Genomic DNA, 25,049 nt, shown 5'->3' with positions numbered 1-25,049 from the left:
CCCTCCTCTTCAGACTGATGTACTGTATAAGTGCTCTGCCAAAATTATGTAAGTCAGGCACGATTTGGCCCGACCACAACAAACCCTCATTAGAGACAAAAAGCTTTCCAGCAAGGTCTGTTCCAGTTGCATTCAAGGTATCGGTGTCAAGAAAACCAAAGTGCTTGAATACAAAGTTAAGGGCCAGATCTAGCATTTAGTTTTCTCTTATTTATACAAGTTGGCTGGACATCTCTCAGTATAACAGATCCCAGTTAAATAACACAACACACTACAGCCTCTATAATGATTATTTAATGGAATTAGCGCTTCTCTAAAATAACACTAGAAACATAATGTTTATGAAGTGGAATCTATTAAAGTGCTGTATAAGATTGAAGCTGTAGGTATATCTATTAAATAGGCCTTTTCATTTGTATAGCCCAGAATGCTTTGCACCTATAATTATTTACACTTCTGTTTGTTTTGAACGGTTAAACACATTACGATGCCGCGCTAAATATGTTTTAAATAATGTACAAACACAATATCCTCTCTTATGAGACAATCACATTCATTCAGTACAATTATATTTCTGGGTATTTCTGCCAATGTGGAACAAGACAAATGCAAAGTGCTGTCAGTGTTTCCTTAATGAATCCAGGTTTGAGCTGAAAGTGGAAACTGAGGCCTGGTTTCTGAAGACGATACACACTGACAGCATTGTTTGCATCATGACTCATAGGTGTTCATTCGGATGGATATTGTTAGAATACATTGAGTGGATCTCTTCAGTGAATATTTAGTTTTTCGTTTTCCCACCTTTTTATTTTTCCCTCAGTGCTCATAATAGTTTATAGGAATGCAGGCGTCTTGCACAAAGCTGCATTCGACTTTACAAACCAGCAGGTGCTTGAAGCTGTGTTGAACCTGGTTGTGCGGATGGAGGGAGAGAAGAGAAGAGAAGGAGAGAGATGGAGAAGCAGACAGCGCGGTGGTAAAGGAGGCATTAGTGCTCTGCAGCACGGGCGGACTGTACAGCGCCTATACCCCCAGGCTTTCACTGTCATTAAACACACACACTCATATACGGAGAGGCGCCATTAGCATATGCTCTTAAGTGTGTAATTAGGCGGCCTCCAAGCATGTTATAAACTATTGTACCGACTTCCGCACACCACACACACTTATCTCAAGTCGACCGCAAATGCCACCCAGTTGCACAGCAGCCTTTTATCTCTCCGTTTCCATTTTTTTTGAATTTTTGACTCCATTGAAATTCAAATAGTTTGCTTTAATTCAATTAAATTTTGCCATTAAAGGTGAACACTTTTCCGTTTGCCCGCCGTGCCGAAAGGTTAATTGTTCTTGCTGTTGGGCGGTTGGAGGTGGAGGTCCTCCCAACACTGTCACGGTGTAATGGGCTGCAAGCTAAAGCATCCGTGCCTGGGTGGACGCACGTGTTTCATATTTTCACCAAATATTATGTGATCTTCCCCTTTTTATATCACTGAATGATCCTCACTGCATTCTGCTCCTCCGAGTCTTATGAGTCTATATGTGTGGAAGGGGTTCTTATTTCTACTAAAGTAAGCAAATAACAATTTTGGCTGCATCCTCGGGGCGACACCTGGCTCGCCACCCCGTGTTTCACCGAGCTGCACCAGTCAGTCAGTCTCAGTGCTAATATTAGAAAAGTCCCCTCCAGCTCCATGTACCCGTCGCCGATGTGCCCCTCAGGAGGGATCCTTCCTCTCTCCCTTCCCTTTCAGACGTTCCTCCTCAGAGCTGCAGCCATCAGGATTTCGTTCTTATTAATCTCCCTCCCTCTTTCGCCTCCCCCAGCGTTCTTTTCACTTCATTATACAGACGTGCACGTACATACTGTAGATGCAAGTGCACACACACACACATGCAAACTGTCTGTTTTCCTCGCTATAATTAGTTCCTTCCTTCCCTGTGTTTATGGGCTGAGGCTGGTTTGATACATGTGCAGTGTTTGGCTACGTAATGTGTTCCAGTTATGTTCCGAGGCTGATGGACTTAAAGGTCAGGCTTCAGCTTCCGTCTCTCCATCTAAACTCGGCAAACTTTAGAGGATGTGCTGCTCTGTGCAAATATGTCTGACTCAGCTGTCTTCGTTCACATTAGCACGATGAATAGGAATTCACTCTTTGGGAGGAGTCTTTTTTTTGTGTGTGTGTGTGTGTTATTTGAAAATGCCAAGCACTTTCCCAGAGGGGGCACAGAAAGAGGAGTGGATCGAGAGTCAACGGTGCAATCAGTGCTGCAGCTGAGAAACGGTGTGAAAGTTGGAAAATGAAGAATCGACAGATGGGGACAGACGGCAAAAGAAACCTGTTTCCCCGCACAGGCCTTTACTCCTTTTCTTAAATTTCAAACAGATAAATTCTTATTGGCATTTACCTCCATCTAGTGTTGTCTCCCGGGCTTTTATATGCACTGCAGCTAAATTCTTATTCTGTCAATATTTCTTGATGGAGCTCGGTCGTCGGCTCCGGGGACGAGTCGGGATCTGTCCTACGGTGGAGATGAAGCTGTGGATTGCATTGATCTGTGAGAGCTAACCCCAGTTGCCCCGGCCGCTGCTCTCCGGCTCCATTTTCCCATTGTTCATTTTTTCCCTCCAGCTGTTTACATCCACGCCCTCCTCCTCCTCATCTCTCTCTCTCATGCATTTTCCCAGAGTAAACACTTTTCTCCCTGCCAATCTTCCTCCTCTCCCTCTGCCTCCGTTCTCTCTCCTCTTCTTGCTTTTTGCGCCTCCTCCCTTTCCCCTCCTCCCCCTGTCGTTGCTCTCACTCCCTATCACTGTATATCTGTGTCCTCCTCTATCTCTTTTTCTCACCCCCCTCCCCATCGCTTTCATACACAGCACCCCCATCACCACCACCACCCTGTCTGCCAGCTATGTAGGCTACATCCGTGGAGACCTGGCTGGTGCGGCTTTTTTATTCACACTTACCTATCCTCTCCCTCTTTCCTCTCACTGCATTCCCTCCATCTTTTCATTTCTGTTCACTTCTTTGCCTGTTTGTTTTTTTTGCCCACCACTTCCACCTCCTCCACCTCCACCACAAAACCTTCCTCCCTCTCTTCTCAGACTCCCTCTTTCACGGGCGAGCTGTGCATTCACACACTGTAGCCCGGTTGCCTTTTTAAAGCCGTTGCAAATCAGGACGGATCTCAGATGCTGAAGATCAGGTGGAGGGAGGCGCCCTGCACAAGTCGTTGCATCACGTATCCCCACGCAGTGTGGAGTTGCAGATGTGCCCTGCCTGTCTAATAGGATCTCGGTCTCTCGGCGTCTCAGAGCTCTGCTTCTAATTACACATTTGTACTCAGCCGTTGATGCACATCCGAGCCCATATTTGTACCTTGTTCTTTTCTACAGGTGGGTCCAGATCGCTTGTCCACGCCTTTCTATCGACTGGGGCTCAGCCTTCTCTAAACCCCTGCTGTCTCCGTATGAGGTAAACCTGCACCTTGTGAGAGCAAGAGGAGCCACACACACACACACATGCACACATATGCACACACACATACAGTACGAAGACCCCTCGACAGATGTCCTGTTGAAGCCTCCATCAGGAGCTGGGGTGAACTACTACAATGTTTAAGTATTAAAAATGGAGGAGGGTGGTGAATTTGTATAAGACTCATCAGGGCCTGCTTACGCTGGAAGATGGAGCCGCACACCTCCTCCTCCTCCTCCTCCTCTCCCTCCTTTCTCCTCTCCCTCTATCCCTGCTATAAAGCACAGCAGCATTAATACATACACAACAGCATCAGCAGCAGACTAGCCCCCCCTACTGGCGGATAGGAACGCAGCCCCACCTCTCCCTCCTCCTGCAGCTGTCTTGTTTTTCTTAAGGGAGAGAGATAGATCGGACAGCAACTCATGAAGATCCATTTCAAAGAAAGAGATGGTTTGTGTGCCGCTGCAGGAGCAAGCCTGCGAGAAAAAAACCAGCTTGCTTTGTGATGGCTTTGGCAGTTATGTGCCATTATGTGACTTGGCTGGTTACCATTTGATGTCAACTATTAATTCATTCAATTTTCCTCAAAGATTTGCTACTGATTTGAATCCTTGTGAAATGGCTGCGAGGGGAATTGCTTGTCTTGAATATTAGATTTTGTTTTGAAACGGTCTCTCCTCCAACTACACGTCGACGGTGCTCTGCCTCTGCTGCCTTTCAGAATGAGGCCATTAAGAATAATGATGGCGTTCACCTTAGGAGAGAAACTGATGATTATTTTGTGTTGTTTTTTTGACTGAGGTCCATAATGGTGCCTTTTAAAGTGTGAAATCCACCCCGGCTGTAATGAGGAAAGTAGCAATCTGTTTTTCTTAAGCCTTTTGTGGTGCAGCTCTCTTCGCTTTCGCCCCGGCAGCTATTTGGGAACAATGTCGGCACATTTAAATAATTTGCAGCTACAATTGTGTCTATATGTGCGCTTGTGATAAAGTCCTAATTCACCCACATCTCCACGTCTCGGTGCACTTTTGCTTTTTTCACTGTGGCTTTCAGAACGAAGATGAAGAGCAACGCGATGGGAGGGTGAAGTGAGCGAGGAGAGGGGCGGAGGGTGGTGGGGGGGCAGCATTTATTTTCAGTGCGTCTCATGTTATATTTATAGTCAATAAGACACACTTGGCTCTCCTGTCAGAGCAGGGATTAGCAAGAGGAGCTAGCTTCCACAGAGAGAGAGAGGCGGTCGGTGGGAGAGGCGAGAGGAGGGGAGCAGCGGGTTAAAGCTACAGAAATGAGAAAAGGGGGGAATAAGGGCAGAGGAGAAGAGGAACAGGAGTGGAAAGAGACCAAAAAAATGAGATGTTTAAAAATGTATGAGTATAGGGTTTTTTGGTGTTTGTATAGGAGAAACTAGTATGGGATTTAGTTAACCCACATATTGTATTTTTAATGTCTGGATGTAAAGGAGGAAGGCTTTGTTATTTCTCTGCTATACCTGAAGGACACATACACAGAAAGCAGATGTATAATACATTTTATCTTTTATACAAACATGTATACATAGCCCGCGGCACAGTACCTGGGTTACCCTGGGAAAACGTGGGAGGAAAAAAAATAAACTACATTTGCATAATTCTCAGGTCTTGTTGGTGTGTTTTTCCATGACTGATTATTCTGTATCCTTTTAATGTTCCTCGTTCATAGGAACATGTGTTTTATTCCTGCTTCTATTTAAAGATGCAGCTGCTGTGTAGGAGATCACTACCTCGACGCTGTTGGTACACACCAGACAAACCAAATAAACCACAGTCGCTGCACACCAGCTGTGAATTATATCTCAGCACATGAGTTTCATCACTTTGAAGCTGCGTTTTTTTTTCTTTCTGTTAAAATGAGTTCCTTTAACAGTCAAATTATGTTTTTTTCTTTTAGTTTTATCATATATTAATTGTTTTCTCATCATGGTTCTATATGATATCTACAATGATCCAATGTTGTGTGGAGCTAGAGTTGAGTCTGGATAGAAAGACGAATGAGCAGTTGGGTAGATTAATAAAAGAACAATCCCATTACTCCTCCTTTCATGCACGTTTATTCATCTGTTCAGTCATTCAGGGATTCTTTCTTTCATTCACAATCAGTATTCACCAGCACTTCTCCTCCATATGGAGCCGTCTGCACTTATGTCAGAGCACTGTCATGCCAGTGTTGACGCTCTCCTGCAGCAGCTGCTGTGTCGTGCAGTGCAGCTGCATTGGGATAACGTGACAACGCTGCCTGTTATCCCAGCTTAATGTAATGACATGGCTCCTGTCGGTGCAGTCGGTAGACGCTGCTTCTTCTCATCACTCTGTGCTCACCTGCAGGAGTTTGCCCCAAAAACTGCAAATCCATTAGATAACAGGAGAGAGAGAGAGAAACAGCAGCATCATGCACCACAGCAGCTCGTAGGATGCTGGTGTTGCACCTTAAGCTTGTCAGATTTCTTGTTCCTTGTTTTTTTTTTTCTTCATTTTAACATGATTTGTTGTTATCGGCCCTGTCTCTCAGGCAGCTGTAGCTCTACAGGAAGTGAGCTGGAAGGAAGTCTACCCCATGGACTTCTACTCCAATCAGAGCCTGGGGCCGTGGGCGCCCAACCATCCTGACAACCAACCTGTGCGGCCCACTCGCAGGCAGGCCCAGGTGAGCAGGGGCGGGAGATAACAAGGACAGGAGGGGGAGGGAAGGGGGCAGCAGGAAGAAAAGCAGGGGAGGGAGAGGGGGTAGGGGGAGGAAAAGCCGATAACGAGTGAAACCACACTGTGTTCAGGATGTGCCCACGGTGGCTTTTATCAGAATATCCCCACACTGACACCCAGTGGCCCAATGACAGCAAGACATGGGTCTGGACGTCTCTGGCACTCACATGGCAGTTCTATTAGAAAGTCTCTCTACCTGGTTGAGGGTTTAATTAACCCGAACCGAAAAGTTTTGTTTCCAATCTGTGACTGAAACTGATACTTCTGTTTGTGATGTTTTCTGGCGTTTCTATCATCAACCTCCTCACAATCTTCACTATGACCTTGACTCTGATGTGCATCATAAATTGTCTCAGTTACATAAACAAACAAAAGAGACAGATATTCAGTTAATTGCTGCTTTGTGAATACGCTCTACAATAGCCACATTGCTCCATATTACCACTAATCTGTCTGAGGTGGGTCCTGTCACTGTTCCAAGTGTTAATGCTGTCCCACTGCCTGCTTGCAGAAGCCAGGCTCGGAGCCAGCTCTCCCTACCGGCAAGCAGTGTGGGCAGACCGAGTGCGCCCCCTGTGGCTGCCAAGGGGAATGATGCATCGTGACCGGCGCCGTCTCTCCCGACTCGTCATGTGCCTGCCGCCGCCGCTGCTCCTGCTTCACGACTGGAGGGAGGTCAGGCCAGAGGAGGAGAGCGGGTGTCTGTCCAGACTGTGTATCAGAGGAGCCCTCAGCCCCCCCTCAACGGGATTACCAGCCATAAATAATCCCTCATCTTACACAGCACAGCAGATCCAACCAAATTCACTGCCCTCATTCACATTTTTGGCATGAATTCTGATCCCAGAATACATGCGACAGAGAGAATAGCTTTTGTGTTTGGGCTCACACATGTTCACGAGTCAGGTTTCTATGACACGCCGCTCTGCTGAGAGAGGTAGTCTTCCTGCACAGGGGGGGGGGGGGGGGAGGTGGGGTCTGAGCTTTTCTCTAATTTACAGACAGTACACAGGAGCTGACCTTGGACACGTTGTACGGTATTAAAGTGTTAATGTGGGCGGCTTCAGTGGAATGCAATCCACTTGTCTGTGAATGAAGCACTGGATGTCGTCACACTGATTCACAGACAGGCACAGACTTTTGTACGAGACACTTTATCTGATGTACAGTGTGTGACTAGTGCGGATCGTGGAAATGTGATGACCTTGTTTCTCTTTCTGGCTTTTCTAGTCTTATTCCGAAACAATAAATCATAAACGGAACCCGACTCCCGGTGTGTGAATGTTTCTGATAAACGATAAATAATTCCTCCCTGAAACGATGAGCCTGTTTTTTTAAGGCTGCGGAGAACGAGCTCCTAGATGCATGCAGTGCTAGTCACGACTGCTCTCCATCCTCATTATTTATTGATGGGGGAGTCTGTCAATAGATAAATAAATAAATAAATAAACCCACAGAGACACTATTGCTGTTCGGCTGTTACAGAAGAATCTGATTGACAGCAGCCCAACACCCCCGAGCACCTGTGAACCTGGTGCAGGATGCAGCACCTTGTCTCATGTGGGGACGACTCTCCGTTAGGTTTTATCTTTTTGCCTACAACTACCAGACTCCACCATTATATCTCCGTGGCAACAGAGGCCAGTGTGATGCAGCTCCGTCCCACCAGATGTCCGTCTCGTGATGTTTCTCTCATGTTCCACCAGTCTCTGTTATTCTGAAGATCTGGCTACGTGCTACAGTAGCGTTCAGGATGCACAGCGGTCAAGAATACGTTAGTGGGCAGCAGAGCTCTCTCTCTCTCTGTCGTTTGATTTGTTTTTTGGGCGAAACTCCATCAGCAGGAAAGAGGGAATAAGTTGAATGCATCAGCTTTCCTCTCCGTCTGGAGCGTGCCGTTTTTAATCTTCTGAGCCCAAAGATTTGTTTTGCTTTAAATGTTAATTAAAATGTAAGCCATTTTTAGACATGGCAGATGAAACTAATGGATGTTTAAATACCCTAATGAAAGTCAAGTATGTTTTTTATTACTTCCTGAAATCTCTAAATACTTTGATGTATACCGCTGTAAACATTTTTTCACTATCAAAGCTGATGATTCATTTTTGTCAGCACATCTGGTGTGAAACTGGATTTAAAATACTTAACAGTGATGTTCGTGGCAGATTATGATTTCAAATTATCATGGAGCAGATTGAATATATTCAGTTTTCTATGTGTGAATTTTGATTTTCCCGTTTTTCACTGTCATGCTTATTCCTTGATTATAGATTGTCTCCTCGGCAGCAACTACTTTTCTATTTGTTAACAAATAGCAGTCTGATTAGTACATAATGCAGTTATACACCATAAAACAGCATAGAATTATACTAATGACTGACTAAAGGAAATACAAAAACTATTTGTTTTAATAATGTTTTGCTGAATGAATGCAGTGTTTTATATTCCAGTAGCAGGTGGCTCTATATATCACTGCATTTAGTTTTCGGTTGAGGTCTTGCACATGTGGTAGAACTTACAGGTAAAGTTATTCTGTAAAGTAGAAAAACATCTGTTTAGCCCAAACTGCCTGTGTGAAATTTAGGGAAGAACACAAAAAAGTGAAAGTTGCAACACACACCTTGAACTCCACAGAAGTGAGTTTGTGAGCATAGTTCCATGGAACCATTTCAAAGCACATTGTGGTTTCTGGATTTGGCTCATGGAGGCAAAGTAATCGGGGGAGTTCGACGTGAAACTTAATGAGGCTGTGATGCACGGACCTGTTTCCTCTCTGCCAGCTGCAGACAGACGGTTGAGTGAGTCATCTAAACCCTAGTCAGTCTGGCCTGTTCCCTCGGATTCTGCACCAGCCATGCCTGCAGCGGAGTGAACACTAGGTGGTGCTGTTTGCCTGTTGTACTCTCAGCCTTTGAAGCATTCGAGTCACACACACTGCTCATTGTGGAGAGGCTTTGTTGGGCATGGCAGCAAGTGGGTTAGTGAGTGTGCTTGGCAGAGTGCACGGTACCCAGTGTACCTTTTATAACTGGTGTGTGAAATTGTCTCCAGATGTGGAAGGAATGCGCCTCCGCTCCGCTTCATCCTCCTTGGCATCCAATCTGTCCCCCTCTCCCCCGCTCCCTCTCTCCCCCGCACCCTTCCTGTCCTGAGTGCGTTTGCCATCACACTCCCTCTGCCATCGGCACCCAATTTCCTGTCCTGAGGGCGCAGCTCGCCGCAGAGACTTTGTGACATGTTCACTGTGAATGTCAAAACTCTGCAGAGGCCACAGGTTCGAGTCTGTGCTCGGCACAACAAGTGCCCGGGTCACGTATACTGCTCAGCTGGTTTCCACTGGTCCTCAGTCCCTGTTAGAGCAGGATGACTCAAAATCCACCAGTTAATATTCCCTTTAAGTGGACATATTATGAAAATTCCACTTTTGTAGTGCTTCTACACGTTAATGTGGGTATCTAGCATGTCTACCGTCCCAAAAAAGCACTCAAAACAGGTCAATCTGAGGAGGACTGCTTTAGACAGGGTAAAAAGGGTGCTGTTTTAAATGATCCTTGTGGTATTTTGACCAAAATATGTTTCATATATTTCATTAAGACCCCAATGAACCATATCAACTGCGGTAGGCATAATATGTCTCCTTTAAAAAAGATCACACCTTAAAACACCCAAGGTGATGCTTTAGAGCACACGTTTCAATTGAATATGAACCATTCACCTGAGCTAATGTTTATCTATGGCTACCTAAAAAAACATGTTGGCAGCCGTGATGTATTTTTCTTGTTTACTTCCCCCGACCACAGAAAAGCTGAGTCACATCAACCTCTCACCGTCTCCTCCTCCTCTCTCTCATTGTTACTGTCTGTCTAACACCCCTCGACATGGCATGTTCACCCCCAAGTAAACGCATCATTCCAAAGCCTTTTTCCTATAGTCCAGCAATCCATTTGTTTCTCATGTGTTTCTTATTATTACCGGATGTTTCTGTCCAAAGGGGAAATCAAGCATGGCACTACAATCAAAATAAACAGAAGAGGAGGAGATTTGTTTTTGTGAGTTTGTTTTTGCAGTTTTTATTTTTCCATCAGCGTGGCTCCGAGGCAGATTGTGACTTCCGATAGCGGAGGGGAATGAATGGCAGCCGAGGACATGTATATAATATCAAAGTCTGTATTTCCAGCATCTGCTCCCCTCTCTCTGTTTATTTCTCTGTTTCTCTCCCTTTGTTCTTTCCGCCATTCACCCTGGAATACATTAGACCCCGAGCAGGCATGAAAACACAATACGACATGTCTGTGTTTACATCTGTCAAGACTCTCGTTAGAAGGGTGAGAAACCGTGTGAAGGAAAAATATGACGGGGGAAAATAAAAAGTGCTCGGCTGCAGACAGATTCTGTTTGAAACATCCTTTTGAGTGGCAATAATAACGGAAGGCCAGAAATGATAGTGTGTAATTTGATGCTGCCTAATTTGCCAAATGCACTGACATTTCACGGAGGAGGTTTTGATTCCTGTAAACAAAAATCCTCTATTATTTTCCTCACAGTGTTTCCAGTCCCAAAAGTTGTGTTTTGACTGTTTTGTCAGTCAAGGCGACAAGTATTATTAAATCAACAGTGTTGTTTCCTGATGACACATCTGGCGCCAAGACAAAATGAGAGGGATCCAGAATATAAGTGTCTAATTTAAAGCTGATTTGATTTAGTAAAAATTAGAAATGTGGAAATCTGAAGAATAAGTGATTATGTCCAGAGGCTGCTGACTCGTGTGTTCATGTGGGAGAGAGGAAGCCTGGGCGAGCAAACGGGGATGTGAATGGAGGTTGCTAGAGGGTTGAATAAGAGTCTTTAGTGGAAAATTTAAAAAAAAGGATAAATGGTGTAAAGAGATGACTAATTCTGCGTGGGAGGTCAGCCTGTCCCTGATGATCCGGCCAAGCGCCACCCCAGCACCGGGCTCGTCACAAAGTCACCTTCCTCCTCAACCCACTCCATCGCACACCGTGGATTTGTCTGTTTCCCTCTCACTCTGGGATAATTCATTTGGATCTTTTTTACTCAGACCAGTGGGATGAAGCTTAACGGAGAACAGGAGAACTTTCAGGGTGACTGGTTTTCTCTTGTCGCTTTGTTTGAAGGGTTTTGTGTCTTTTTATAGTCGTGTGGTTTAATGTTGCGAGGGCAGCTGAACAGATTAAAAACTTGAGAGAAGTTTACGAATCCAAAAGTTTGAAAATACACATTTTTTCTTTATTCTTAATAATAACATATTTATAAGTCATCAGTAATTGATTAATCAATGATAAATAAGAGTTGTAGGCACTGGTATTTCAGTGGGCCTTTAACCATTGCCATTTGAAACCAGCAGAAGCAGCCACTCCCTGTATTTACTGGAATTTCTTCTCAATTTTAAGAGCGACTGTAAAATATTAATTTCCTCGATCCAGTGATTGTAGTTGAGGAGGATGCGGTGGAATATGAAGATGTAACCGACTGGATTACACAGATGTACCAGTATAGTTCCTGTATTTCTGTTCCTCAGAACCTTTCTAAATCAAGAGACTTAATAGCATTAGTTTAGTTTGGGCTTTAAAAAGGAAAAACAGCTACTGACTCATTGTTTAAAAAGGATTGAATGACTGTGCAGCTGCTGTTTAAAGCCGGAGAGAAGCATGAGTCATGTGAGAGTGATGGAGTCATCAATCAGAAAAAAACATTCAGACTGTGATCAGCACGTAGATTCACACAACAGACTAATGGGCCATTATAGTTATATTTAAATCATGAAGTGTTATGATTGTGTCTCACATTACTGTCGATATTCTCACATACCTTATTATTTTATGGATTTGTCACTCAGGTTTGTTCCTGTATTACTTTAGTTACTTTTAAAATGTTGCTTAATACTCTATTCTAGAAATTGAAACCGTTTGTTCTTCAAAAACACTTGATGTCTGCAAGTACAACAGAAATCCTTAAATAAATGTTTAAATATTGATATCAATATCATACCTGTTGCATTTCATTAAAATCAATGCGATATTCTCGACCTTCAATAATAAATCCGATGTCATTAATATTAATGTGCTCATCTCTTACAGAATATTAGGATATATTTGGTAAATCAAAGATAATTAATATTCATTCACGTATTAATAGTTTATTATGAAGTCACTGAGTCATAACTGAGTCATTGTTGAACAGGGACACATTAATGTGCCCTTTTCAAATGTTACCAACGGTTTTTGATATAATATTATTGCAACAGGTTTATAAGACGATAAAGACTTTCATTCTCATTTTGACTCATCACTGAACTTTCTAAGTCTTTTTATTTTTCAGCACCCAAAGGATTTTCTGTCTCTTAATCCGCTGAAGTCGGAAACCCATTAACAACTAAATACTGTGGAAGCTGTTCCCTAGCGTTATGGGAAAAGGTCATTTTGTGTACATTGTGTAATATAAACTTGAACTGATGATGCATTCAATCTCAGGGAAGCAAGTTTATGCTGTGAACCCGAAGGAACTTTGTATAAGATTCAATCTTAGTTTGTTCTAAAATGTACATCATGGAGTTGTTTCTGTGCTGAGTTTTGAGGTAAAAAAAAAACAAACTTTTATACCATGACAGAGGCAAATACGGTTTATTGAGGCTTGAACCAATTCTTCAGCCTAAAACCTCCTTTACTTACAAGTAAGTATGATTTCCTACATGACATCACACTTCTTGATATGTACTGTTGATTGATAATTTGTCTTATGTTGCTCAAAAACAGGCTAAAAGTAAAAACAGCTCCTACCTTTTAATGACCAAGTCAGTCTTGTCAGTCCTGTGCTGCAGCAGGAGATTATTTCAGCATCTACATAGTTAGAATGCAAAGAGGACTATCACCAGAATGATACAGCTACACCTTCAAGATGAGGTTTTAAGTCAAAAGTATTTATTTGAATTATCCTCATTTCCTCCGCTGCTACAGACATTGACTCCCTGCCAAGTCCAAGGTCACGGCCGTGTGGCTGAACCTGAGCTTTCACTCTGTTACCAAACACTCATTCAAATCTTCACTCGCAACAAAGACGCAAAGTCCCATATGTTCATGGTTAATTGATTTATTGATGGTAAATTCTACATTCAATGGGTGCAATTCAAATATACATGCATGTGCCGCAACCTTGAAATGAAAAAGTGAGTTCAGGAACGATCAAAACCAGCAACTTTTACTACGAAAATATACGTGAATAACCTGTGGAGCATGTGCAGAAACTGTAGCTCAGGATGTTCCCAGAACTCGTCTCCTGGCAGAAGTGGATCAGTTTCCATCAGGAGAGGACGAGTAGCTGCTCTTCTGATAAACCTTCAAAACTAATAATCTTCATGTCAAGGAGTCTCCTTCTGGACACGGATCCTATCAGATATGTGAACCTTTTGTTTAAATAACGTTCAAACGTTTTGCCCTTTTGATAATATTTCTGACATATAAGGATTTCTACCTCTGGAGCTTAATTAGCATCAGGTTCACAGAGTTCAGTTACAAACAGGATATAAAGGCAGCCAGGCTCTTGGGTTGGTTTTAGATATATTCTGAATAATACATCATGTATATTTTTTTCACCACCAGGATTCAGATTTTTGTTTCATCAAATAAAATGCATTCTATAAAGATACACTTGGCTTCGACTGCTGCAAAATATGCTCATTCTCTCTGTGGTGGAAATGATTCAAGCAGTGCACTTTTATTATTTTTGTCATTTTTGCACCCCTCTGGTTCAGATGTGTGTTTTGCCCCCTAGCGACCATGGCTGTAGACTGTTACCAGTGGTGCTGTTGCTACAGTAACAATCTAATGCCACGGTCACCATGGAGACAGTGGGAGAAATATGATTGGCCGTGGTAACCACTGACGTCCTCGGTGATTTGATGATGTTGGTGGTGCAGCCTTCACTAGTGCTGAGCTCCAGAAGGAAACTTCATACAGTACGGCGGCGTCTTCCCACTCGTCTCAACTCTCACAGTCACTGAGGTGAATTCTCTCAAACACAGCAGAGGTTTGCCAGACGTCAGTAGCCATGACTGTAGACTGTTACTGTACTTTAGAGGAGTTTTAGCAGTAAGCAGTCTAGAGCCAAGGTATTGATGCACTGACGGATTGTGCAGAGCGGTGGCATTGAATTACATCCGGCTGCAGAGAGAAGGAAATCATACACGCTGGTAACAACATGCAGAGGGGAAAAGTTGGGTGGAGGGGGGGGATGCATCGTGAGAGCGACACCATGACGCACCCCTTTGTTTAGCAATTACATTTCATCCATAATTGCATTACTTAGAAAAACAAGATGTGAAGTGTGGAGGGAAAAAAAAGCTCTTAAGTGCTTTTTACAGTTACCTGGCATATCTCCGTGTGCTCGGCCATTTGTCAGAACAGATTACATCCTATGACACAACGCTCACAATAGCTTTTCCATCCCGAGGCCTGGGGCTGTGTGTGTTGCCATACTGGCCGTTACACAGCCCACTTGTTGTGTTTGTGGTATCGATTTCCATGCCGATTATCTATGAGTCAGCCACAGGATATGGAGGGAGAGGAACACAGAGTGGATTGGTGGCTTATGCAATTTCAAACTGAGCAACTCTCGGACTGACGTCAGTAGACAGACAATTTGAGTCCCCGGCACTAATCTGATGTTTATGAACAGGCTGTTTTCGGACCGTGTGGACGGTGTATTTTTAAAAGGGGCGTTTTTCCCCTGAAGGAATCTAGAAGGGAAGGAGCACTGGGAGTGTGAGCGAGTGCAAACGATGCCACCAAAGTATCATCAGAGTTTACTATACTGACTTTCACTTTGTCACTTTGCTCTGCAAGTTACTTACATGGAGCACTAACAGCTGTCTGGGGATATAGCTGTAAGCCAAATAGAACAATCAGGAGTGGAATCCATTAAAAAAGCAGATCCGTTTCTCCTGAGACAGACCGAATCTCTGGACTCTGTCACTGTCCAAGGTCCTGAAGATCACTCACAGCTGGCTGAGTTTCTACAGCAGTAAATATCCCTGGAGTGTTTGTAATGGACGTGCACACAGTTAGCTGGAGGTCAGAGAGCCCTGCTGTTCAACTGACTGACTGACTATCATATTGAGGTCAGAGGAGAAGATCTGCAGGGACATGCTGATCATTTTTTTCTTATATCAAATTTTACCATATGACCATATTTCTCACAACTACTTGTATTGAAATAAATCAGCTAGAGATGAGTTGTTGTGCCAGAAACCTGCAGCACCATATTGTAACACAGGCTAATTTAAATTCAGCCCCATCGTGCAGGTCAGCCCTCAGATCACGTTCAGCACCATGGACAGCGTCACGCAGCCTGAATCTCTGAAAAATCCTCAAACGTCTTTTGCTGATTATTATTTTATGGCTCATGTTTTCCACATCTCTCTGTCATGTCGTGGAAATGTGAAAATGGCCAAACTGGAAAACCTGTGGTCGAGGTTTTTCTGAACCGAGCTGCTCATCATCATTCTGGTCATATCTCCTCCTTCGGGAGTTACCTTGGGGGAGATTTCATCAAACCCCCGGGGGGCCTCCTCTCCCACCCCCTCACCTCCCTCATCTCCCTCATCTCTCCACCTCGTATAGAAAACACATCGCAATGCAGGCGGTGTACGCACTGTGTCTTTAAAGCTCTCTGACGGGTGATTGGGAGTCGTGGGCATGTGCGCAGGAATGACGCAAAATTGACTTCATCTCCAGAGCGCGTCACGATGTAATTTCAGGATGAGGAAAAAAGAGAAAAGGAGCAGGGGAACGAGGGAGAGAGAGAGGGAGACAGAGAGAGAGGGAGAGGGTCTCTGCAGGAACACGCAGGGATAGCCGATGCTTTTATTCCTTTAAGATTGATTCCTCGCTGCACCTGATAACCTGGTTCAGTGGAACACATGAGTACATGTTCTTCCATCCATGACTAAACATAACAAGCTGCGTCCTAACGATTCATCCTCTCTCATCCCCTCAGAAAAAAGGGAAATAAAGCTCAGGTCGTGATTCGCTCGCTGTCTGCAGGGATGCAGCCCTGGTTAACATGCAGCCGGCGTCGCCTCCACCCTGCGAGACTTGCTCTCCTCCTTCTCTCCTCCTTCTCTCCTCCACACTTGTCACTGCCCATGTGCGCAAAAGTGACTCACACTGCAGTAACTTCCAGCTCCTGTAATCTACGGTACATGCACGACACGGCACGCAGGGAGAAATTCAACCGATTTGACGCGCTCGTCGCCTCTGCTGTAGTTTCTGTCCGCACCTGGAGTGTAAAACATGTGTTTGTCTCGATCGTGGAATAAACGGTGAAATGTCAGAATGGAGAGGAACACTTACCTCCTGCTTGGCACCGCTCCGGTTCAGGGTTTCTTCAATTTGTGACTCGGATCAAACTAAATAAGAAGAATCGGGTTTTTCCCCCATCTGGTTCAATTATAACCCGATGGTGTCTGATTGATTAATTCATCTCACATCCTACTCAAACTCATCGTCAGGCGGCGGTGCCTAATCTGCGCCAAAAGTAGCCTGGATCATTATTATCATTATTATTATTATTTTTTGAATGGTTCTTCCTATAGTCGCGTCTCCCTCTCTCGCACCTCGGCGCCTCATGATATTCAGCGGGCTGTCCCGGTGATCTGCTCTTATAGACATCCCGTAGTACTAGTAATGGAGATGGGAGGGGACACTCATTCATTCAGAAGCATCACCTACATGCACCGTGTACGTGGAGCCTGACGTCATCGAGGAAATTTGGTCAACAGGACGACGTCAAGGGTTCCGTCAGGGAGGGGAGGGGAGGGGAGGGAGGGGAGGGAGATGAAGGAAGTGCTGGAGGAGAGAGCTGGTGGGATGTTGAGGGGCTGAGTGGGTGGGAGGGAGACGATGTGTGTCTCTTTATTGGGTCCAGTGATGCTCAGCTCCCTCCTGGACCTGCTTGTGTTTGTCAAAGTGTTTCTCATGTGCCCCGGGAAACTGATTCAGAGGATTGATCCTGAGCAACAGCTTCTCACCGGAGGAGGCAGAGAAAAGGGAAGGAAACAAATGTGACCTGGACCTTCATGTTGTTTAACTGTTTGGTTTAATAGTTGTATTGCTTGTATACGTGTTTGTGCATCCTCTTTTTCCTCTACTTTGCTGCTACTATACTTCTTTCTTCTTCAGTCTACTAGAACTAATATTACTACAATTTTTCTTTCTTCTACTACTTCTACCACCACTTCTGTATCTTCTTCTTCTTCTTCGAGGTGTGAGTGCAAGGAATGTTTTATCTTTTGTTTTCCACATAATTAAATAATTAAGATTTACTTTGACAATGTGTCATAAATAAAATTATTCAAAAGTCAAAAGTCTTCTTCCTCGTCATCGATTTCTTCTTCTATTACTTTTAATTGTTCTTCTTCTACTGCTTGTTCTTCTCCAACCTCTTTCTATTTCTACGTCCTCTTTTTCTTCATCCTCTTTTTCCTCTACTTGGCTGCTACTATACTTCTTTCTTCTTCTTCCTGTACTACTACTACTACTACTACTACTACTTCTGTATTCATCTACTTCTTCTAGTACTTATACTACTACTACTTCTTCTTTCTATTACTACTATTAGCACTTCAAAAGTCAAAGTCTTATTCTTCTTCTTCTTCACCTACTCCTTTTCACTTTTTCTTCTTCTTCTACTCCTTTATCTACTACTACTACTGCATCTTTCTTCTTCATCTTCCACTACTTCTATTCTTTGATCATCTTCTTTTCTTAAGCGTCAAAAATTTACTTTTTAAACACACAACTTCTGTTATTAATTGTAAAGTCTTTCACAGATGTAAGAAAGCCCCAACACCAAACTGTTCAGCCAGTGATAGTTTACGTCTCATGGGTAAATGAGATTCTGTGTAAAACCCTCGCAGTGCTCCTCTAAATCTCTGATGCATGTGAGAATCAGCGGAGAACAAATACTAAATCCATTGTGAATTCATGTTTGCCTTTTAGCATTTTCTCAATTCAAACAATTCTTGCAGTCTGCGGATATGTTGCGATTGAAATCAAGAAAGGAAAAAAAAGAAGAGAATCTTTGGAAAAGTGAATATGTTAGAGTTCAACCAAACAGTGACACAAAGTCCTGAAACTGCTTGAAATAATGAAGACTGGGAACGTGTCCAGTTTAATGACAAGTGACCAAAAGTTATCTCCTGTGTGAATGGTTGAAAGCTCTGTGTCTTGACTCAGGAGTGGAGATGGTTTTGTCAACTGTTTCCAAGCTCAACTTTAGATACTTTAGTGATGTGGTCAAAAGCTCCAGAGCTAAGGGAGCAGAGAGTGAGTGGACTTTGTGTTGCCGGACAGTTTTGGCTTTGCTTTCTCTCTGCAGACGTGTGTAACTAACACCATCAACAATGGATCTATTTCATCGAGGTGTGCCAGTGGCTTGTTGATGCCCTGTTAATGTTATCAGTTCCACAGGTCTGTGGTTTCTACAAAACCCAATTTCAGTGTCTCTCATGTGGAGATTGAAGAAATTCTTTGGGGAGTGGAACTCATGATGAAGTTGGAACTCATCAGAAGCTTCAAGTTCAATAGTTTACTCAGCGATGGAACGATAAAACCTGCATGGGAGATTTATGTGGACGCAGCAGTGACAGATCGAGATTCAGCTACCGGGTCTCGTGAGCTGTTCCTAGGAGCAGGCCCGTTTTGGATGAGGATTTTACAAATAGAAGCACATGAACCAGAATGTTTGAAGGAACCCTCCAGGTCTCAGTGCTGCCTCTCTCCCTCTCTGTGTTTCACTCCGTCACCACCATCCTCCCTCTCCGACTCCATCAGTCACTGTCACCTCTGCAGAACAAACACCTCTTTCACCGGATTCCAGATTTAAAATAAAACACTGCTTTGTAACATCATCTTTTAGTGGTTCTGGTGAAAAAGAGTTGTTGCCATTAGATGCATCCGTCCGATGAAATATATTTTTCTAGTTTTTCTTTTTTCTGGACCCTTTCCCCTATTCAGTCCCCTAAAACCTTCTAAACGAAAAAAACAAAAACAAAAAGAATCATTAGTTCATTACCACACTTTGGCTGTAAACTTTGAAATTGAAATAGAACTCACTGAAACGTATTCAGTGTGGATGTGTGTGGGAGGCGTGCAGCAGACACAAGGTAAGCACCCATCATATCTTCACAGAATAACGTTTAGTTTAAACGATTACATGACGATCCACGAAAATGATTCTATCTCTGCCATGTCTTCCTTTGCTTTTCTTTTTTTCTTCTTCTTCTTTCACGTACACTCCTCCTCCTCGAAGGTGGTGTTCTTCCATTGGCAGATTTTTTCTATGTGTCAGTGCACAAGCGAGAAATCTGCAGTTACCGGAACAGGGAGGGAGCAACAGTGATGATTCACTTGTTTAGCGTAAGCAGCAGCGAGGAGGAGGTAAATATCTTAAGGATAAAGAGCCAGAGTTCCACAGGATGGGCTGAGGAGACGGACCTGACACGTGACAGGTGCGGTTGTGCGGTTGACAGACGAGCGCCGGCCATGGACACACAATGTGACTGACATGTGTTGTTCTTACGCCTGTAGATCATCGTGTTAACAGTGTTATCAGGGCTGCTGAGTTCAACTGATTATCTTGTGGGTGAAGTTTCTGTGGGATCGACCAAAGAGAACGTGCTCCATGAAACACAAACCCAACACAGCAACACAAAATAACTCCAACGTGTGTAATAGTTGACAAAGTCTCACAATAAGCTCCATAAACATTAGTTTACTGTATTTGCAGTTGTTTCTGTTGTACGATCATTACAGTGAATTCAATGATTTGCTTTATAGATGGGTGGTTAAATTTGTCGACTCATCACTGGTTCCCAAAGTAAAGCAGGGATGTACTAACCTTACGTCTCAACTCTTCAATGATCCAGTCCCTCTTTCCGAAATTCAGATGCTATTTACCACACTGTTGTACTTGTCGAGAAATTGTATTTATATATTTCGGCCAGAAAGACTTTGAACTTAGTTAATGTTGTGAAAGGGTTTATTTATCCCAAACCATGAACTTGCCGTCCGAGCTGAGATGTTTCTGGTCCGATTTCACTATATTCCAAAGTTAAGGCAGAAGATTCAAGATTCAAGAAGGAAGGAAAATCAAGTTTAGAGAAGTCACAACTCCTGCAGCACTCGATGACCGTCATGAAGGCCACAAACCAAATGCAACTCTCGAGCAATAACCTCCTCTAGCATAACCTGAGAGTTCTGTTGACTAAACTTGACCAATCGGTGACTGGAAGCTGAAGCATCTGCTGCTGTCAGGCAGGAAGCCCTGAAGTCAAACTTCTGCTGGCACTAAAAACTAAGAAGGACGCCCGTCATAACTCACTTAATGGACCTTGAAGCACAAACTAAACAGTCAGGAAGACACAGACACCTGGTACAGCGTGGGCGACCGAGGCTTGAGGCGGGTGCAGGTTTGTTTCCGATGCTACTTGTGCTCCTTGCTCTCTCTCTCCTCATTTCACGGTCACTGTCCTATCATTACAGAGTAGTTTTCATGTCATGGGTCAATTTGCTTAATCTTGTTGTTTTCCGTTCTGATGCCAGCGTCATTCTGGGCGTCTGTGGCTCAGGAGGGTCAGCGGGTCGACCATGAACCTGAGCTACGATCCCCGTCAGGCCCCATCCCACGTGCTGATGTGTCCTTGGGTAGGATGCTGTCCCTGGCGTCACTGTGTTGGCAGTGTGTGAGTGATGTATGATAGAGAAATTGTTGCACATGGATGCGCTGTATGATTGTGTGTTTGAATGAGGTCAGTTTTCAGTGTGTATTCTTAGACACGAATCCCTGTTACTTTAAAACACACTCGCTCATTTAGCGAATAATTCAAAAACTTCACTTATGATTTAATGTTCGTTATTATTTAAGTTCCTATAAACCTTCCCTTCTCCCACACACCTCCCTCCACGCGCTCATTAAATCCTGGAGCCCAACTCTCTGAGGTCTAGTAAGTCATCTCTACAAGAAGAGGGAGCCGGAGACGTGATGAGTTATACAAACTAATGAACCGAAACATTAATAAGTCATAGAGAATCAAAGGTAGCGTTGGTCAGTACCCCCCCACCCCCCCCCCGCTTGCAGAACCGCCAGAACCCGCCATCGCTGTTCTCACAGGGGTCTCGTGCATTAATTATGAAAAGCGAACACGTCACTGGGAGTAAAGATCTCCCAGCACCTCCTCAGATTCTTATTTCGCTCTTCTTCTTCTTCTTCTTCTTCTTCTTCTCTCACCCATATTTTCACCCCAAGGCTCTATTTCACAGCTCTTTGCTTCAGATGCCCCCCCCCCCCCCCCCCCACTCTCCCCACCCCCCATATTCTTATATTGTACACGGCTCTCCACCACCCCCCCACTCCCCATATTGTTACATTGTACACGACTCTCCACCCACCCCCCACCCCATCTCATCCCACGGTGCTTTACTTCATCCAATGAAATGAAAATTGTCGCCAATGCAGCAGTTGCATGTGTTAGGGAGAGAAAGAGGGGGGGGGGATTCTTGGGGGGGACGCCACTCGTCCAGGGAATGTCTCTGTACACTCCCCCCCCCCCCCCATCACCAAAACCATCTTTTAATTCTCTCCCTATCATCCCTCCTCCTCTTTCCATTTGCCCATCTCTTCCCATCCAACCCACATCTTTTTCTGTGTTCTGGTTTCATGAGCATCATTCTAGAGAGAGAGAGAGAGAGAGAGAGAGAGAGAGAGAGAGAGAGAGAGAGAGAGAGAGAGAGAGAGAGAGAGAGAGAGAGAGAGAGAGAGAGAGAGAGAGAGAGAGAGAGAGAGAGAGAGAGAGAGAGAGAGAGAGAGAGAGAGAGAGAAACCCCCCCACAGGGCTCAGCATTCACCTGCAGAGTGCTGCTCCTGCCTCACCCCCTCCTCTCGCTCTCTCTCTCTCTCTCTCTCTCTCTCTCTCTCTCTCTCTCTCTCTCTCTCTCTACTCGCTCTCTCTCTCTCTCTCTCTCTCTCTCTCTCTCTCTCTCTCTCTCTCTCTCTCTCTCTCTAACACACAGACACCACTAATCAGTATTCTGCTTTACCACTCTTCCTCTTCCTTCCCTTTTTATTCCCTTCCTCTTCCCTTTCTACTCAGTCACCCTCTCCCACTTCTCCGTCCCTCACTCTATCACAGCTGCATAGTTTTACATGAGCTGAGGCTCCGCCCGGCCGGTCCGGTCCTGCAGCTCGTTAGGAGCCGGGCCTGCAGCCGTGTCAACACTGGAGCCGAAGTACACTGTCAAAACAGGGAATTAACCCCCCGCTCAGTGCAACAATACAGCAAATCAATGAGAGCATTCCCCATGCACACACACACACAAACACACACACACACACACACACAAACACACACACACACACACACACACACACACACTCCCTTCTGCTTCTACGTCCTCATTCCTCCTTATTATAGCATGTGTACCGTGATGCATATGTATTTGCCTCTCATGCATATTAATTCCGGGGCTCATTTGCTTACAGCATCCCTTTCACTTACATTGACATAAATCCCCTATCTCCATTCTAACATCACCACTGCTCATGAATCTTTCATCACACCACCCTCTCCTCCTCCTCCTCAGCTCTCCCTCACCCCTCCCCGTGTTAGTGGGTGAGAATTGATTAAACAGGATTCACCCCCGAAGGCAGTTTGATTCCACCAGACGTGACGGTTTCACTCACCGGCCCAGGTGTTGGGGCCCGGTAGAGGTGACAGGGTTCGTGTTTGTAGCTGATCCATGGCAGCAGCATCACACTGTTCTCTCTGTTCTTCACTCATCTTCTCATCAGTGAGATGCAGCCCATCAGGTCGCTGCCGTCCTGCCTCGTGAGCAGAGATACAGTAGAAACGTCAGCGAGCTCTTAAGGGCAGCGGGCGGTCGGACCAAGGTATTGACCTGGAGTCCACTGACTCACCGAGGAGGCATCAGATCCATTTGGACACGGCCGTCAGTCTGACTCAGCCGATCACGAGTTCTTCCAACGGAAAAGAGTTGAGTTACGAGCACGACAGCACATTTTAGAGTGTAGCTGACTTATTATCTTTCAGTTGATGTGGACATTAAGATACGATACAGATTAAGATACATTTATTTGTCCCAAACACATGCACAGACATGCATAAGCACACTCATGCAATTGTAGGGGAGCAGATGTTGGGGGAGTAAGGTGCCTTGCTCAGGGGCACTAGACAGGGTAGGGAGAATCCTCTTGGATTTTTGGACAGATCAATCCAGGTTCGTCTTTTTGTTGTTTCTCCGTGGAGCCGAACCAGAGACGAACCAGAGACCTTTTCTGCCCATAGTCCAAGTTTCTGCCACTAGTCCACCGCCTCTCCCGATAAACTGAAAACCGACAACTGAAAGATAATAAGTTAGCTCAACTCTAAAATGTAAGGGAGAGGCGGTGGACTAGTGGCAGAAACTTGGACTATGGGCAGAAAAGGTCTCTGGTTCGTCTCTGGTTCGACTCCACGGAGAAACAACAAAAAGACGAACCTTGATTGATCTGTCCAAAAATCCAAGAGGATTCTCCCTACCCTGTCTAGTGCCCCTGAGCAAGGCACCTTACTCCCCCAAACATCTGCTCCCCGGGCGCCGTACATGGCTGCCCACTGCTTTGTGTGTCCTGCACCAGGTGGGTTAAAAGCAGAGGTTAAATTTCCCTCCTTGCATGAGTGTGCTTGTGCATGTCTGTGCATGTGTTTGGGATAAATAAATGTATCTTAATCTTAATCTTAATATGTGGTGTGTTGTTTGAGCGACTCCAAATCGGAAGGCCGGACGAGGATGAGCTGCAGAGCGAGAGCTGAAGCATCATGGAAATACTGCAGTCTTTGATGTGAGCCTACTCTCCAAGGGATGGAGCAAGAAGAGGCTGAGAGCAGAGGGTGAGATCATGGGAGAGTGAGAGGGCGAGTGAAACTTTAAAAACGATTGCTCGTGCTGAAGCGAAGCCGTGAAAGATTTTCCAGGCACCAAAGATTCTCCTGAGCCACTCGTCTCGTGAAAAAACCAACTGCAGACCTTGTATTTTCTCATCTTTCCTGTGAAACTTTCTCACAGTCTCACAGGCTCACTCCCTGATCCTCCATGTGCTGTGCAGCTCGCTTTGAGAGGCTGCCTGGAATCTGCATATGGAGAGGCCCCCTGCTGGTTGTAAACAAGCGCTGCAAGCCGGAGCTGGGGAGTGATATTAAAGCGTAGTCGTCATTGTGTCTCTCAGGAATACGCTGAGAATACATCAGACGCAGCGTACAGTAGGTTTTTACATATGCTCGTTTTTATCCCGGTGGAATGAACTCTTAACACATCTGATCTCCTGGAGCTTTGGTTCGATTCTGTCACTCGGCGCACGGTGACACCTCAGCCATTCCACTCTGGCCTGCACACCCCAGGCTACCTCTCCCTATCCATCCTTCCTTGAGCTGTCCACACACACACACACACACACACAACACACACACACACAGCACATGACTCATCCAGATGACTCACCCCACCCCCCTCACCTTCCCCTTCACACACACACTCACACACACACACACACACACACGCTCGCTCACACATCTTTGTGTTATCTCCCCTGGCTAACCTTGGCAGAAGAAACACAGAAAGGTACTGGTGTTGTTAGACGGTGGATCTGCTGCTTTCTGCCACCTCCTTGTTTCACATAACATCCCTGAGCCAGGCCCAAGAAGATTTGCCTTTTTTATTTTGTGTGTCTGCAGATATCAGTTTATGAAAATAGCTTTCAGAGC

At 44.8% G+C, this 25,049-nt stretch overlaps 1 protein-coding gene across 1 annotated transcript in view; it reads left to right on the top strand.

Moving 5' to 3' along the window:
• dph1 (diphthamide biosynthesis 1) overlaps nucleotides 1-7,169 on the top strand; it is a 51,705-nt gene extending 44,536 nt beyond the window's left edge. Inside the window, exons 10-12 of the mRNA XM_061073138.1 lie at nucleotides 3,395-3,473; nucleotides 6,027-6,161; nucleotides 6,729-7,169. Coding sequence (XP_060929121.1) covers nucleotides 3,395-3,473; nucleotides 6,027-6,161; nucleotides 6,729-6,812 — 298 coding nt within the window. The 3' untranslated portion in view covers nucleotides 6,813-7,169. The remainder of the gene's footprint in view (nucleotides 1-3,394; nucleotides 3,474-6,026; nucleotides 6,162-6,728) is intronic.
• The last annotated feature ends 17,880 nt before the right edge of the window (nucleotides 7,170-25,049 follow it).

The sequence above is a fragment of the Limanda limanda genome, chromosome 6 (assembly GCF_963576545.1).
Source record: "Limanda limanda chromosome 6, fLimLim1.1, whole genome shotgun sequence".
In the NCBI taxonomy this organism is placed as follows: Eukaryota; Metazoa; Chordata; class Actinopteri; order Pleuronectiformes; family Pleuronectidae; genus Limanda; species Limanda limanda.
This window is presented reverse-complemented; position numbering and strand designations above follow the sequence as displayed.